At 34.0% G+C, this 15,845-nt stretch overlaps 1 protein-coding gene across 3 annotated transcripts in view; it reads left to right on the top strand.

Moving 5' to 3' along the window:
* Positions 1-15,845, top strand: part of LOC136036386 (sialin-like) — a 66,971-nt gene that overhangs the window by 30,168 nt on the left and 20,958 nt on the right. For 2 of the 3 annotated variants that reach the window (XM_065718567.1, XM_065718568.1), the window contains exons 3-5: positions 1,112-1,345; positions 5,341-5,428; positions 15,323-15,561. In XM_065718567.1, the coding sequence (XP_065574639.1) occupies positions 1,112-1,345; positions 5,341-5,428; positions 15,323-15,561 (561 nt within the window). The remainder of the gene's footprint in view (positions 1-1,111; positions 1,346-5,340; positions 5,429-15,322; positions 15,562-15,845) is intronic. The other variant, XM_065718569.1, reaches the window with a different exon arrangement.

Here is a 15,845-nt window from a genome sequence, read left to right on the forward strand (position 1 = left end):
TGATTCACAAAAATATGCGGGAAGGCACGGATTTATCATAACAAAAACTAATTAAGTGAAAAAAAAATCGTCTGGAGACCAATGGTACGAGTAGCATAGCTATTGATCTTCTGATTCTCTGCCTTCAGCCGGGAATACTTTGTGTGGTTGGGGGGCAGATTATCCGATGCTCCTCATGTTTTTCCTTAAGATTTTAATAAGTATCCATTTGAATCTGGGTCGATTCTATCTGAACTCATAGAGTCACACCGCTGGCCCTCATCCCAAACCAAACGATCAGTAACTCCAGCACCTTAATGCCTACTCCGAAGAACATAGGGTTGCAAGTCCAGTGTGTCAACCACACGGCTAGGGCAGCAATTCTTAAACGAATTTACGAAAAAGGCATCTCTTAAACCTAAGGGGAGGCAATTTAGTTTTTTGATTTTTTTAAGATTACTACCCAAAAAATTTATTTTCATAAGCTAGGGGAAAGCGTTGATTTTTTATTTAGTAATAAACAGCCCTGAGTCGTGTGCTATAAGATAAAATTTGTACAAGCCAAGAAAAGAAAAGAAAAAAAAACACAAGATGGTCCAACATTTTATGCAACAACCACAACCATAATAACATTCAGTCCATAAAAACCATAACGAGCTATCCCCTCAAACATGATTCCTTTTGTTTAGTCCCTAAGCGAAGAAACACGGGTATTGGGGGTAGTTGCCCTCTGATCACTTTTGACTCTTAAATAGGACATTAGAACTTATGATTTCCATTCGACTGAGCCCCCTCCGAAGTTTATACGACCACTCCTTCCATGTAAATTGTATATGGAAGGAGTGTATATAATTCCATATAAACTCTATTTAACACTTCTATAGAAAAATAAACTAGTCGAAGGATTTTCTAGCCTAGCCATTTAATCCCTTAGAAAACAATACTCACTTTCTTGGGCCATTCTCGTTCTTTTTTGTCTTTGAAGCATTTTTTTTTGTCACCACTAGATTTCAGTTTCCCTATATTAAATGTATTGGATATGTTGTAAACCATGTATATTATGTATGTTGTTATGAATTGAATTGGCTATTATGTATGTTGTTATGATTTGAATTGGCTATTATGTATTTAGGATGGACCCTTCCTCTGGAACGAACCAACTCAGGGATTGATCCTTGGAGCCTATTTCTGGGGCTACATTTTGACTCAGATGCTTGGTGGCTGGTTGGCTGAAAAGCATTCTGCTAAATGGGTGTTTTGGACTTCTGTCATTGTCAATGCTGTCTTAACCCTAATCACCCCATGGGCTGCTAATGTTCATTTTGGACTCGTGATTGCTGTTCGGTTTGTGGAAGGATTAGGGGCAGTAAGTGATTGCTTGATTTTTTCTTTCTAAAATAAATATCAGCTATTGCGCAGTTTTCCAAAATAACATTTGATCTTATTTCTTGGAAGTTAATGCAGGGATTTAAAAATGCTGGCGGTAAAAAATTATTTTGAAAAACCCAGGTATTAAAAAGTTATTGATGTCAACCGGACTATCAAAGGTTTAAATAGGAAAAATTTAATTATTAAAAATCATAGAAAATTTTTATTATGAAAAACGTAGGAAAGCCAATGTTTCTATTTTTGGCTTAGTTTTATTATGATATCCAATATTCTTAATATAATTTACTATGCTTTTATTTTGTATACCCCACCCCCTCCTCCGTCCTATCAGAATAATTTTAGGATTTCTGATTTTTACATACCCTATTTTATTTGGAATTATTGATACCGTATAAGTAAAAGTTTGACTTCATTTAATTAGTAAGCAATTCCGATAACATCAATTAAATTTTGCACGAAATGAAATCAGGTGACACTCATGGCGCGAAGCATCATTTTTGCAGTAAATAAAAGAAATAGTATTTAAGATTAGAAATGATAAAAGAAAATAATAACAAATAGATATATGTCTTTGTATATTTATGCGTCATTAAAAATAAAGATAAAAAAACATGTAAATATAATAAATAAATACATGTCAATTGGGAATAGTCGTAATGGGAATAAGACACATGGAAATTGAAATCTATATATATAAAAATAAGTTGTCTGTGTGTGGATCTGTGGATCAGGTGACGTCATGTTTGTCCGCATATGACGTCTGAATTATTTCACACTAATACAAAATAAGAAAAAAAACTAAAAAAGGTAAAAACTACAAAAAAACTAAAAAGAAAAAAAAACTAAAAAAGCTAAAAAACTAAAAAAAACTAAAAAAAGGTAAAAAACTAAAAACTAAAAAAACTGAAAAAAACTAAAAAAAGGCAAAAACTACAAAAAAACTAAAAACTAATAAAAAAACTAAAAAATCTAAAAAACTAAAAAAACTAAAAAAACTAAAAAAAGGTAAAAAACTAAAAAAAAACTAAAAACTAAAAAAGAAAAAAAACTAAAAAAAGGAAAAGACTGAAAAATAAAAGAGAAAAAGAAAACTAAAAAAATATGAATAAAAATACAAAAAAATAAAAAAGATAAAAACTACAAAAAAACTAAAAAGAAAAAACGAAAAAAAACTAAAAAAGCTAAAAAAATAAAAGAAGCAAAAATCTAAAGAAGGTAAAAGCTACAAAAAAAAAGAAAACAAAATAAAAAATCTAAAAAAGCTTAAAAACTAAAAAAAAACTAAAAAAAGATAAAAAACTAAAAAAAAACTAAAAAAAGGAAAAAACCATAAAATAAACTAAAAACTAATAAAAAAAAAGGAAAAAACTGAAAAATAAAGGAGAAAAAGAAAACTAAAAAAATATAAATAAAAATAAAAAAACTAAAAAGATAAAAACTTAAAAAAAAACTAAAAAGAAAAAAGAAAAAAACTAAAAAACCTAAAAAAAAGGTAAAAACCAATAAAAAAAAACTAAAAACAAAAAAAGGGAAAAAATTAAAAATTTATTTCATCATAAGTTTTCAACTGACGAAATTACAGACCGGGACATCGGGACACAAATGACGACCGGGACACCGGCACATAGGGAATATGAATGACGACACTCAAAGAGAAAGCGACCGGGACAAAAGGAATGTTTGATTAGCAATCAACAAAGCACCGGGACACAAATGACGACCGGGACACAGGGAGTATAAATGACGACCAGGATATAAGTAAAAAAAAACTGAAAAAACTAAAAAAAAGGTAAAAACTACAAAAAAACTAAAAAGAAAAAAAAAACTAATAAAAAAACTAAAAAATCTAAAAATCTAAATAAACTAAAAAAGGAAAAAAATAAAGGAGAAAAACAAAACTAAAAAACGAATGTATATACAGACCGGGACACCGGGATACAAATGACGACCGGGACACAGGGAATATAAATGACGACCGGGACACAGGGACACAACTACAACGGGGACGCCGGGGGGCACAGGGGGATATAAATGACGACCGAGACACCGGGACACATGGAATATAAATGACGCCCGGGGAACTCAAAGAGACATCACAGACTGGGACACCGGGACACAAATGACGACCTGGACACAGGGACAAAACTACAAAAGGGATGCCGGGGGGCACAAGGGGATATATAAATGACAATGGCGACACAGGGAATGGTAGATTAGCAATCACCATCAACAAAGCTCAAGGGCAATCATTAGAATCATGAGGTATAGATCTGAATACGGATTGTTTTCCCATGGACCATTATATGTTGCATTTTCAAGAGTCGGTAAACAATCTATTTATATGCACAGACAATGGGACAGCAAAGAATGTTGTATATTCGCAAGTTTTACGTAGTTAAAAACACATATATATATATATATATCTATATTCACAGGTGGGACATAGGGACACAACTACAATGGCGCGTGACTAATATGGCGCGTAACGACTTACGCGCGCGGGGGGGCTTGGGGGGGCGCCAAGCGCCCCCACCAACTAGGTGTTGGGGTGGCGCGAAGCGCCACCCCAACAGCTAGTAATTAATAAGAACCAAAAATAAGAGATGAAGATGCAAAATGCACCTCTATCTCGCTGAATTTGCTTTATATATACGCCTGAAAATCTGTATTGACAATAAGCAGATACAAATAAAGAAACAATAAACAGTCCAGAATAAAAATTGTTTTTTTTTTTATTTAAATCTTGTTAGGGTACTTCCATGATACAGCCCGACCTGATATTCTTCTTCTAAGTAGAAACTGTTTCTCTGACGCTCAATCAAAATGAAATATGCCTAAGTATGATAAAAATATAATACTTTAGAAACAAAATTGGGCTATATATTTGCACATTGGGAGGGGGGTAAAGTATAGTGGGTTTGCATGCCTAATGTTTAAGGTACAATTATTTTGCATATTATGAAGTAAGAATTAATCATTTATTTCCCATCTATTCTGTCACTTCTCTTTGCCTTCTGAGAGCTAAGCTGAAAGAAATTAACGAAAAAAACGGTTCTATAATGTGTCAGTGGATAAACAACTTGAGTGGCCGGGGCTATATCATACAAGTACCCCTATCAGTTTATATTGTTCTTACTTTTATTTGTTTTGATTGTTTTCATAGCTGACACATCTGTTATATATTTTGCCCAAAGTTTTTATACGGAAGACTAAATTTTAGGGTAATATACACCTGAGATTCTCTATTGTACTTTATGTTGACGATCTCAGAATGAAGACTATTATTTCGCAATGTAATTCTTATGAATTTATGCTGATCTTTCTGGTATTTGACATTCTTTCCATAGCTGACATATTTGTTTTGTTTTGTCCTGTGTTTGTTATTTAGAATACTTTAAATTACAATATATGATATGATTTCACCATGTGAGCTTATTTTCTATATTTTTCTAATTGAAAGGGTTGAGAATATCCTTATAAAAAAGTAGAGTTGGATAAGAGTTATATCTGACTCGTTTAGATTAATCATTTAGTTAGTCGGCATCCAGGAAGGGAGGGGAAGGGGGAATAACCCCCAATCAAAATTTTGAAAAAAAGCTTTTTTTCGTTGAATTCTCGTTTCAAGTAATAAGAATAATTGAATGCAATTGTGTAAATAAGTATATTTGTGCAGCTGTACAAGTCCAAGTAACTGGGCTTTCTGCTTTTTTGTCAAGTCTTCCTTTTTCAATAAATTACTCTCTTCATTAAAAAAGACGACTAGAGGTAAATATTGTGCGTGAAACTTCAAATTAAAATATAACTTTATTTCTAATATGACTATACTATTTTTTATAATAAAGTATTTGCAGGGCTAATGAATTTGTTTTTCAATTTCGACAACTTGAAAGTCATTTTCTTAAGAAAATAAATAATGAAAACTGGATAAAATCTGGTTTGAGAAATATATTTATTGAAAATTTGTTTTTTTAGGGTATATCCTTGCCAGCAATGCATGTACTTTTGTCGAAGTGGGCACCACCCACTGAAAAGGGAAGGATATCATCATTCACATACGCAGGTACCTTTGGTTTTACTTATTTTTTATTATTTATTCTTTTTATTATTATTTTTTTCAGACGCAGGTACCCTTGTTTTATTTTTTGTTACCTATTTTTAAAGTTTTTTTTTACTCATTTATTTTTTTAATTTTTTTCAATATCTTATTCTTTTTTATTATTTTTTTCATATGCAGGTACCCTCGTTTTGTTTTACTACTTTATTAATATATTTTCTAACTTTTGTTTTACCAACATACTTTAAAGAGGACAAAATAGTCTCGGAATCGAATTTTAATTCAGAGTAACTTATTGTGGTAATGAACAGTCGTCTTAATTTATTCATTAAATAAAAAAAACTAATTTTTTTAGCTGAAAGTAAGGAGCGACATTAAAACTTAAAACGAACAGAAATTACTCCGTATATGAAATGGGTTGTCCCCTCCGCAATCCCTCGCTCTTTACGCTAAAGCTTTTAATTGTTTTAAAAAGTAGAATTGTGGCAAAGAGTCAAACTTTAGCGTAAAGAGCGAGGGATTGCGGAGGGGACAACCCATTTCATATACGGAGTAATTTCTGTTCGTTTTAAGTTTTAATGTCGCTCCTTACTTTCAGCTAAAAAAATTAGTTTTTTTTTATTTTATTTCTGAACGTTTTTGAATTAATGCATGTTTGGTTTTGGCTCTCCGCACATAAATTATTAAAATGAAATTTGTATATTAATTCTTTTTTTGGCTAAATTGCTTTCTCTTAGTTTTGATCAGACGATTTTGAGAAATAAGGGGTGGAGAAGGAGGCCTAGTTGCCCTCCCATTTTTCGGTTACTTAAAAAGGCAACTAGAACTTTTAATTTTTAACGAACGCTTTTATTAGTAAAAAATATACGTAACTTAAGAATTAACTTACGTAACAAACTTTCATAACCTTATATTTTTATTATGTATACGAGGGGGTTTGTACCCTCGTTAATACCTCACTCTTTACACTAAATCGTAAGTTTTGTCCCAATTCCTTAAGAATGACCCCTGAATCAGAAAGGCCGTAGAATAAATAGTTGAAATTACTAAAAATACTTTAGCATAAAGAGCAAGGTATTTATCTCCTCCTAAATACCTCGCTCTTTGTGCTAAAGTATTTTTAGAACCCTTCATATGCGTAATAATCTCTGTTCGTTTTAAGTTTCAATGCTACTTCTTCCTTTCATTTGAAAAAACGTTTTCATGTTTATTTTTCATTGTTTTCTTATAGTAATGCTAGAGAATCCTGCGCCCTTTTCATTGAATTTTTCTTCCCCCATGACAGATTCCTCCAAGGAAAGATCCTCCAACATAGCCCCCTCTCCTCAGCCCCACCCCCAAACAAAATAAAATCCCCCTGAAAACTTCTGTACACTTCCCAATAACCATTACTAAATGTAAACACTGGTCAAAGTTTGTAACTTGCAACCCCTCCCCCAGGGATTATAGGGGAGTAAGTCATCCCCAAAGACATAGTTATTATGGTTTTCGACTATGCGCAACAAAATGGCTATCTCAAAATTTTGATCCGTTGACTTTGGGAAAAAAGAGCGTGGGAGGGGGCCTAGATGCCCTCCATTTTTTTGGTCACTTAAAAAGGGCACTAGAACTTTTCATTTCCGTTAGAATGAGCCCTCTTGCGACATTCTAGGACAACTTGGTCGATACGATGACCCCTGGGGAAAAAAACAAACAAATAAACACGCACCCTTGATATGTCTTCTGGCAAAAAATACAAAATTCCACATTTTTGTAGATAGGAGCTTGAAACTTCTACAGTAGGGTTCTCTGATACGCTGAATCTGATGGTGTCATTTTCGTTAAGATCCTACGACTTTTAGGGGGTGTTTCCCCCTATTTTCCTAAATAGGGCAAATTTTCTCAGGCTCGTAACTTTTGATGGGTACGACTAAACTTGATGAAACTTATATATTTAAAATCAGCATTAAAATGAGATTCTTTTGATGTAGCTATTGATATCAAAATTCAATTTTTTAGAGTTTTGGTTACTATTGAGCCGGGTCGCTCCTTACTACAGTTCGTTACCACGAACTGTTTGATTACCGACTTTTTCAAATAATGGCTTGTGGATGAAGTATGAAGGATACCCAAGATTATTCTAATTATTGTCAATCGGAAATTCCGAATATGAATAATTGGTCATTGTTCAAAATGCCTGAGCATTTTAGAAGTGATCCAATGGAAAGTAACAGAATGGCAAATTACATATATTCTCCGGGTATTCCAATAAAAATCCTTGGAGTCAAGTGCGCAATTTACAAAAGTTTTATTAATTTTATGGTGAATGTAAATAATTGTGTATTTACATTGTATTTTGGGTACTTACAGTACCAAATGGGATGGGGCAAAAACATAAATTACATAGGAAATACTACATTGCTCGGACATTATACGTAATGCCGGAAATCGAGTGAGCAGTTGGAGACAATTCTATTCATATTTCGAAATTTGTATTCAAAATTATTACGAATACGCAAATCTTAGAACTTCAATGTATTAGGGCAGCTTCCACTTTGATGCTGTTCTGACTCTCATAGTTTCTATTTACGGTTGCACTTCTTGGGTTTATAGCAACATTTACAGCCACGTGGACAATAGCCTTGGCCCCAAGCCTCAGATGACGTGCTTGCACATTCTCCTAATGGAATCTCTTTGTGAGGAATTTCTTTGGCATCAATAAACTTTCCATTGCATACTGTTAATTGATTTCTAACGTAAAGGTGATTTAGAATTCCATATTTCATGCCTCATTTATAAGGATTGGCACCTGCTACGTTAAGAACAGACGCCAAACATTTCTTCGATCACTGCGACCTCTTTCGACAACTAGGATATGAACTTTAACTGTACCACTCTCTTTAGCGGTAGTGTATTTGAATCAGAGGTTTGAAGCATTTTTTCAGCTTTTTTTTTAATTGCTGACTGATATCCCGCTAATTTTTAATGTCAGGTTTTCTTCTTTTTTTTCATTTTTTTTTTTACATTGGGATCATGAGTGGAATCTTCATAACCTTCCTACGCGCATTCTTCCTGACCGGAGACTTGAATATCAGATGGTTTGGAGACATCTATTTCTCTTTTGTTGTTGTAGAAACAGAAGTTGGTTCAGATGACGAAGTTGAAAGTTTAGTATATCTGTCAATAAAAGATAATTCCTCCTCTTTACACTGGTTTGGAGACATTTATTTCTCATTCGATGTTGTAGAAACAGAAGTTGGTCCAGATGACGAAGTTGAAGGTTTAGTATATCTGTCAGTAAAACATAGTTGCTCCTCTTTACACTGGCTTGGACACATTTATTTCTCTTTCGATGTTGTAGAAACAGAAGTTGGTCCAGATGATGAAGTTGAAACTTCAATATATATGTCAATAAAAGATAGTTCCTCCTTTTTACACTGGCTTGGAGACATTTATTTCTCTTTCATTGTTGTAGAAAAATAAGTTGGTTCAGATGACGAAGTTGAAGGTTCAATATAACTGTCAATAAAAGATACTTCCTCCTCTTAACACTGTTCTGGAGACATTTATTTTTGGCCTTGAAGCACATGACGAAGTTGAAGGTTCAATATATCTGTAAATAAAAGATAGTTCCTCCTTTTTACTCTGGCTTTCATTGGTGTAGAAACAGAAGTTGGTTCAGATGACGAAGTTGAAGGGTCTATACATCTGTCAATAAAAGATAGTTCCTCCTCTTTAAACTGACTTGGACCTAAAAAAGAATTGACCCTGCTCATTTGACAGTGCACTATCTTCTACAGACTGTAAACTGTTTTTATATTTTACTATCATGTCTAAGGCGTTTTCACAATTTATATTACAAAGAGTATCTGTTAGTAAAATTTCCAGACCAACTTTTATTTCCATTTTAAACATGACCGCGTGTGCGCTATGGTTTATGCCATATGTACACTATGGTTTATGAGCTTTATTCAATATAATCTGAAGAAAACATAAACCGCCTGACTATTTTCTCCCTTTGTTGTCTTTTAGTCTCGAATAAAGCATATTTTTGCTTTCTGTTCGCACGTTCTAAGGAGCCCTTATTCTAAGAATATCTGGGCTTCCCAAGTACCATCTTTAACCAGGGTCACATGCTCTGTAGTTCGTTAACAGTATTATTAGGAAATCGTATCCTATCTTTTCTTGCGAGAAATAGTACGAGCTCCAGAAATGGTACAAAAATGCAAAAAAACATATGCTGCTTCTTGCTCATTTGATTTTAACAGTTAGTGAAATGATCTTTGCATACAAATATGAATTTAAAATGATCATCAACTTGTGACCGTATGTCGATTAAATCGACTTGATACCTTGAACTAATGTTTTGATTTAGTATTAGCCTACCCACTAAATCTTTTTGGTGAACTGTGTTTCTTTTTGCACGTCATGCATGAATTTAGCTGTTATAATTATTTCCCTTGTGAAGTTTTTATACTTTATTTTTTTTCATGGGATTGCACCTTGAGCATCTTGTAAAAGTTGAAATATCTCTTCCCGATATAAGTAAAATCTTTCTAGCTTCTTCTGAAGGAACTCATTTTTCTTCTCTTCCATAGCTATGACGTCGAACCTGCATAAACCTTGATAATAGGTTTTTTCTTACAATTTTACTTTTATATATATTTTCGTAACTCCAAGTGTGGTTGTTTTGAGATAAATTGTATATTCTGATCTTATGATAAACTTAATTCATTCAGCCGTTTCGTTGAAACAATGCTTCATATGGCTTACGTCCGTTAAGAACGGGATACTGATATACTATAGCGACCCCACTCAAGATGTGAAGTTAGGTTAATCCTAATAAAATACACCTAAATTTGATGGAAATATAATATTTTAGAAATAAAATTATGGAACCTACAACAATGAATTATGGAAAGCAGGCCGTCCAGAACGCATCATATTAAATACCCAACCAAAATATCAACTATATATTAAATGTTTAAGTAAAATATACCTATATAGTAATTCATCTCACTGTACCTAAGCTAAATGTCTCTGAATGCAGACGGACAAACTGAATTGTCAATAGACAGAAAATCTGCCACTAGACAGATCAGATGAAAATTCTTGAGTGGGGTCGCCATAATAAATAAGTACCAAGAACTGTTCTTTTTTTTTTAGAAAAATACGAAAAAACGCAGGCATTTTTCATGCATAAACTGTATAATATTCGGCGGAAAACTTTAGAATTACATCAAAATAGAGCCAAGCAAAGAATTGGCCGCTGATTGGCCAGTGAGATTTACACCATTCACACTTGTTGTCAATTTGTTGTCGATTAATTGACAATATTTGACAACATTGACAAAAATGTTTTCAAGTAATTAAGCAGACAGAGAAATATTACTAATAGTAGTATCTACTATGACAAGGTAATGTAATAACTATCCTAGATTGTTGTAGACAAATACAAAATTATTTAACTACCAGATTTTTTTTATTATTATTTATAATTAACAATCACTTTCAAAACTGTCCCAGGCATTCAAATTAACCACAGCACATATTTAAAAAATTCTTTCTAATCCTTTTTTCACTTGTTAGGCATGTACTTCCAAATGCATTCACAGATTGTCGTATAATTGAGTCCGACCATTTTCCACCTTGGTGACATTTCCAATTTTGAAAACTTTTTGACAGCTCTTGCACGCAAGGGAGTATTGAGGATTTTGTTTGAAGAAGAACAAAAAAAATATTTGAAAGACGTATAAGAAAAATACTTTATATGCATTTTGCTACTTTTTGACGGGTTGGACATTTTTTTTGGGGGGGGAGAGGTTTAAACCCGGTAATACCCCAAATGAATAAATACATTTGGCCAACTAAACTATGATGAGCGCCAGTGCTTGCTTAAAAAATCAATTTTGATCCCACGCTTTCACTTGAAACCAAATTTCTTTCTTGCTTAAAGTACTGACATTGAACTGAATATAATTGGAGGATAGATTGTTTATGCAACCTCAGATTCTTGATGAAATTCTATCGCAGACTATCGCAACCTCAATCAAGAATGAAATGCGCTACCTGTCTTATTACTCCTAAACGCTATACATAGCCTACTTATCTATTATAGATTACTTTTTAAAGGTTGACTTTCACTGTTTGACTTGAAATGCATATTCGGCTTTTTTTGGTAGTCGTTTATCAATGCCTATTTTCTTTCTATCTACTCCCCCTCTCTATTTCATTTTCCCCCATTGATTATACTAGACTTCTTTTAATTAGTTTTTAAAATTTATTGTTTTGGTAGTTTATGTTCTCTTTTACCTGACATAAGATCAGAATTCAGCTCTAAGAGCTTATGCCAGTCTATGGAAAATGAGTACCATCTCATTTTATCTACAGGTCATTTTTGCTGCAGCGAAAAAAAAAAAATTGTACTTCTGAGTACAAGAAAGAATTCAGTATCCAACCGAAAAACAAGAGTTAAGAGCTCATATGGCGCTTGTGACGAGGCCGGAAGAGCCAAGAGCCAAGAACTCATATGGTATGAGCTCTAGCAAAATTCTAAGAATCAATAGATTGATTTAAAAAGAAAATCAGAGGCTTAAAGCCGATCGGAATTTAAAATAAAAGCTCTGAGTCACAAGGTCCTTCTAAATATCAAATTTCATTAAGACCCGATCACCCACTCGTAAACTATAAATACCTAATTTTTTCTAATTTTTACTCTCCCTTAAGCCCCTCAGATGGTCGAATCGGGGAAAACGACTTTATCAATTCAATTTGGACAGCTCCCTGACACGCCTACCAATTTTCATCGTCCTAGCCCGTCCAGAAGCACCAAACTCGCCAAAGCACTGAGCCCCACCCCCTAACTCCTCCAAAGAGAGCGGATCCAGTACGGTTATTTCAATCACGTATCTACAACATTTGCTTATTTTACCCACCAAGTTTCATCCCGATTTCTCCACTCTAAGCGTTTTCCAAGATTTCCGGTTTTCCCCTCCAACTCCCCCCAATGTCAACAGATCTGGTCGGTATTTGAAATAATTGGTCTGAGCCATGAGTCATCTAAATATCAAATTTCATTAAGATCCGATCAAACTCGATTAAATTAAAAATACCTCAATTTTTCTAATTTTTCCAAATGAACACCCCCAGCTCCCCCAGAGAGAACGGATCTGTTTCAATTATGTCAATCACGTATCTATAACTTGTGTTTATCCTTTCCATCAAGTTTCATCTCGATCTCTCCACTCTAAGCGTTTTCCAAGATTTCCGGTTTCCAAGATTTCAGTTTCGCCCCTCCAGCCCCCTATGTCCGCGAGTCCCATTCGAATTGAAAATGGAGCATCAGATACATAAGATCCTTCTATATATCAAGTTTCATTAAGATCCTATCACCCATTCGTAAGATAAAGATACCCCTATTTTCACGTTTTCCAAGAATTCTGGTTTCCCCCTCCAACTCCCCCCAATGTCACCGGATCTGGTCAGGATTTGAAATGAGTGCTCTAAAGCACAAGATCCTTCTAAACATCAAATTTTATTGAGATCTGATCACCCGTTCGTAAGTTACAAATACCTCATTTTTTCTAATTTTTCCGAATTACTCCCCCCCAACTTCACCAAAGAGCGGATCCGGTCCGGTTGTGTCAGTCACGTATCTTGGACTTAATTATATTCCTCCCACCAAGTTTCATCCTGATCTCTCCGCTTTAAGTGTTTTCCAAAATCTCCGGTTCCGCTCGACTCCCCCCTCCCAATGACGCTGGATATGGTCGGGATTGAGGGGGTTCAAACCCCGAACCCCCTTACCCGTCTGGATGCGGTCTTGGTGTCAGCTGTAGTAGCCCTATTCCAGTAGACTACTATAGTGTTGTCCAAATAGACTGTTGTCAAGCCAAATATCCATGGCTGCTTTCTCTAAACCAGGAAGTCAGTAATTCGACTTATCCGGATCGTCCATCGGTCCAACTACTAGGATTGAACCTCACGAATTTTAAAAAGTAATCTATTTCGGACTCAAAGTTTTTCCTTGTCATCCTCCTAAAAAGGTAGTATTTGCATTTTTGTTGTCAAGTTTTAATATTATTTCTATTATTATGGGCTACAAAAGAAAAAGAAGAAATCATTTCATAAACAAAATTTTTTATTACTAAATAGAAAGTGACTAGATTTTTTGTTTATGATAAACTCTTGTAATAAAAGAGCAAATTACAAGGAAGAAATTTGAATTTTGTACGGCAGTTCTTGGGAGTGGGCAAAGTTGTAAATTGCCTTCTCCTGACAAAACTAGCCTACAGCAAGTTTGAATGTCCGTGCATACAAAATCGCAACAGTTGAAATAGAAAATTCTCAGTAAGATTCTCAGTAATAGAAAATTCTCAGTTTTTAAAAAATACTTCGGGCGATCTCACGAATTTTTAATGTATTTTGATCATATTCTCTAGACATGGGTTGATTGTGCAGAAGTTTCTTGTCAACCCTGAGAGAAACTTTTTAACCCTGAGAGAACACAATCGGACAGTTTATTTTTTTGTATTATTGTATATATTCTTAAAAAATCCATTTAACCTTTTGGCTGAAACATAAAGCTCTTTGAAATTGTCCGCTTTCTTTACCTTTTAGTGGACCAACTGTACCTGGTGATTAGCAAAATTGAGCTGCAGGAATTTTAATGAATCAGACCTTGAAACTAATCTCAGCCCCCCTCCCCAATAATATCTTCATCAAAATAATAGGATTTTAATGTTGACATGAAGTATTTAAAAATGTGTTATACGTGTGGAATATGTGTTTTGACTGCGAGATATCTTTCTTCTTCACTTAATATTTCAGCTATTTAGATAGGAATTCATGTCAGTTTTCTGGTGTGTCACATAGGGTTTAGTAGTAAAAAGGAAGGTACTTATCTGTTAGCCAGTACACGCTCGAGAATTTGAATCTATGAAATCAGACAATAACTGGTTTATTGCTGTTTGTACACGGAGACAATTAGCTCCTAGTCACTGGAAATCTACATTGTAGCTTCATTTTAATAAATATTTAGTACATTTTGCAAGCATCCCCACTATACTTACCCCCCCCCCCCTAATGTGCAAATATACAGCCCGAATTTTATATATCCTAACCATCTCCCAAGCGTCTCAGTTGTTTCAACCCCTTACCCGTGGATCCAAATTCTCCAGTGTGTACTGGCTATTAGATAAGTACCAAAATGAAAATAATTTGTGCAGGAATCTATTCTGATTCCGTTTGGGGGGGGGATTCGAAGAGCACCAAAAATACACGAATTTTCTAGACATGAAAAAAATCAAGGGATTTTAGAAAATTTTAGATCTTAAACTGTTTACAAAATTATCCTGTACACGTAAAATTCATTGTTTATCACACATACTGTATTTTGTTTATAAGTGAGTTCTTCTTCGTTTTTCATTCTGCACTTATATAGTGTCTGTTTGTTTTGATTTTTATCTTTAAGCTGAGTGTTTAGTTGTGTTTTCTTTTTCTTTTTTCCCCGTTGATAAGTTCTTCCGAATGTTAAACCGAAATATTCAGGCTTTGTTATGCTTCTTGTGCTAATAATTTTTATTGGTTTGTTTTCACTGTCTTTTCTTTCATATTTTATGTATATTTTTATACTTTCTTTTATGGTTATATTTTATTTGTTTGTCTGTTACCATCTGCTTTTTATATTTTCTTTTCTCTTGTTTGTATGTTTGATAGACAGTGAAAACAAACTAATAAAAATTATTAGCACAAAAAGCATAACAAAGCCTGAATATTTCGGTTTAACAATGGCCTTTCTGTTTAGAACTAAGACTAACTAGCTTTGTTAAATGTCTGAGACTAGAAAAAGAAAATCTGTATCATATGTTTAGTCTGACAGGGTAGTCTTTTCTTAAAAATTAAATTATTTTGATGTTCTAGGTATGTCTCTGGGAACGGTGATCTCTTTGCCATTTTCTGGTGTTTTGGCTGGTAAACTTGGTTGGGCGTGGGTGTTCTACATTCAGGGTATCATGTCACTCGTCTGGTGCGTTTTATGGATTTTTCTGGTGTTTGATTCTCCGTTGACACACAAATTTATCAACCCCGTTGAAAAACAGTTCCTTATCGATTCAATGAACTTGAAGGCAGTACCTGCTGATGGCGTAAAGAAACAAAAGGTATCCGATTTTCTTTGTTCAAGTACTTCATAGTGGACCCACCTCTCCCTTCCTAAATCTAAATATATTAATTTGTTTTAGTTATCATATACTATGCTTTTTTTCTTTGTTACTCCCTTTTTCAAATTACTCCCTATCCCCTGCACTAAGAAATGCCTGTAAGTACCTGCCAACCTGCATCGCTAATATTCTTTCCTTGAAACGATTTTCTGTATAAGTATTAAATTTTGTCCATACAAGATCTTTATGCAAACCTATTTCTTTGACCTAACCCTATCCCCACG

This window comes from Artemia franciscana, chromosome 15 (genome assembly GCF_032884065.1).
Source record: "Artemia franciscana chromosome 15, ASM3288406v1, whole genome shotgun sequence".
Lineage (NCBI taxonomy): Eukaryota > Metazoa > Arthropoda > Branchiopoda > Anostraca > Artemiidae > Artemia > Artemia franciscana.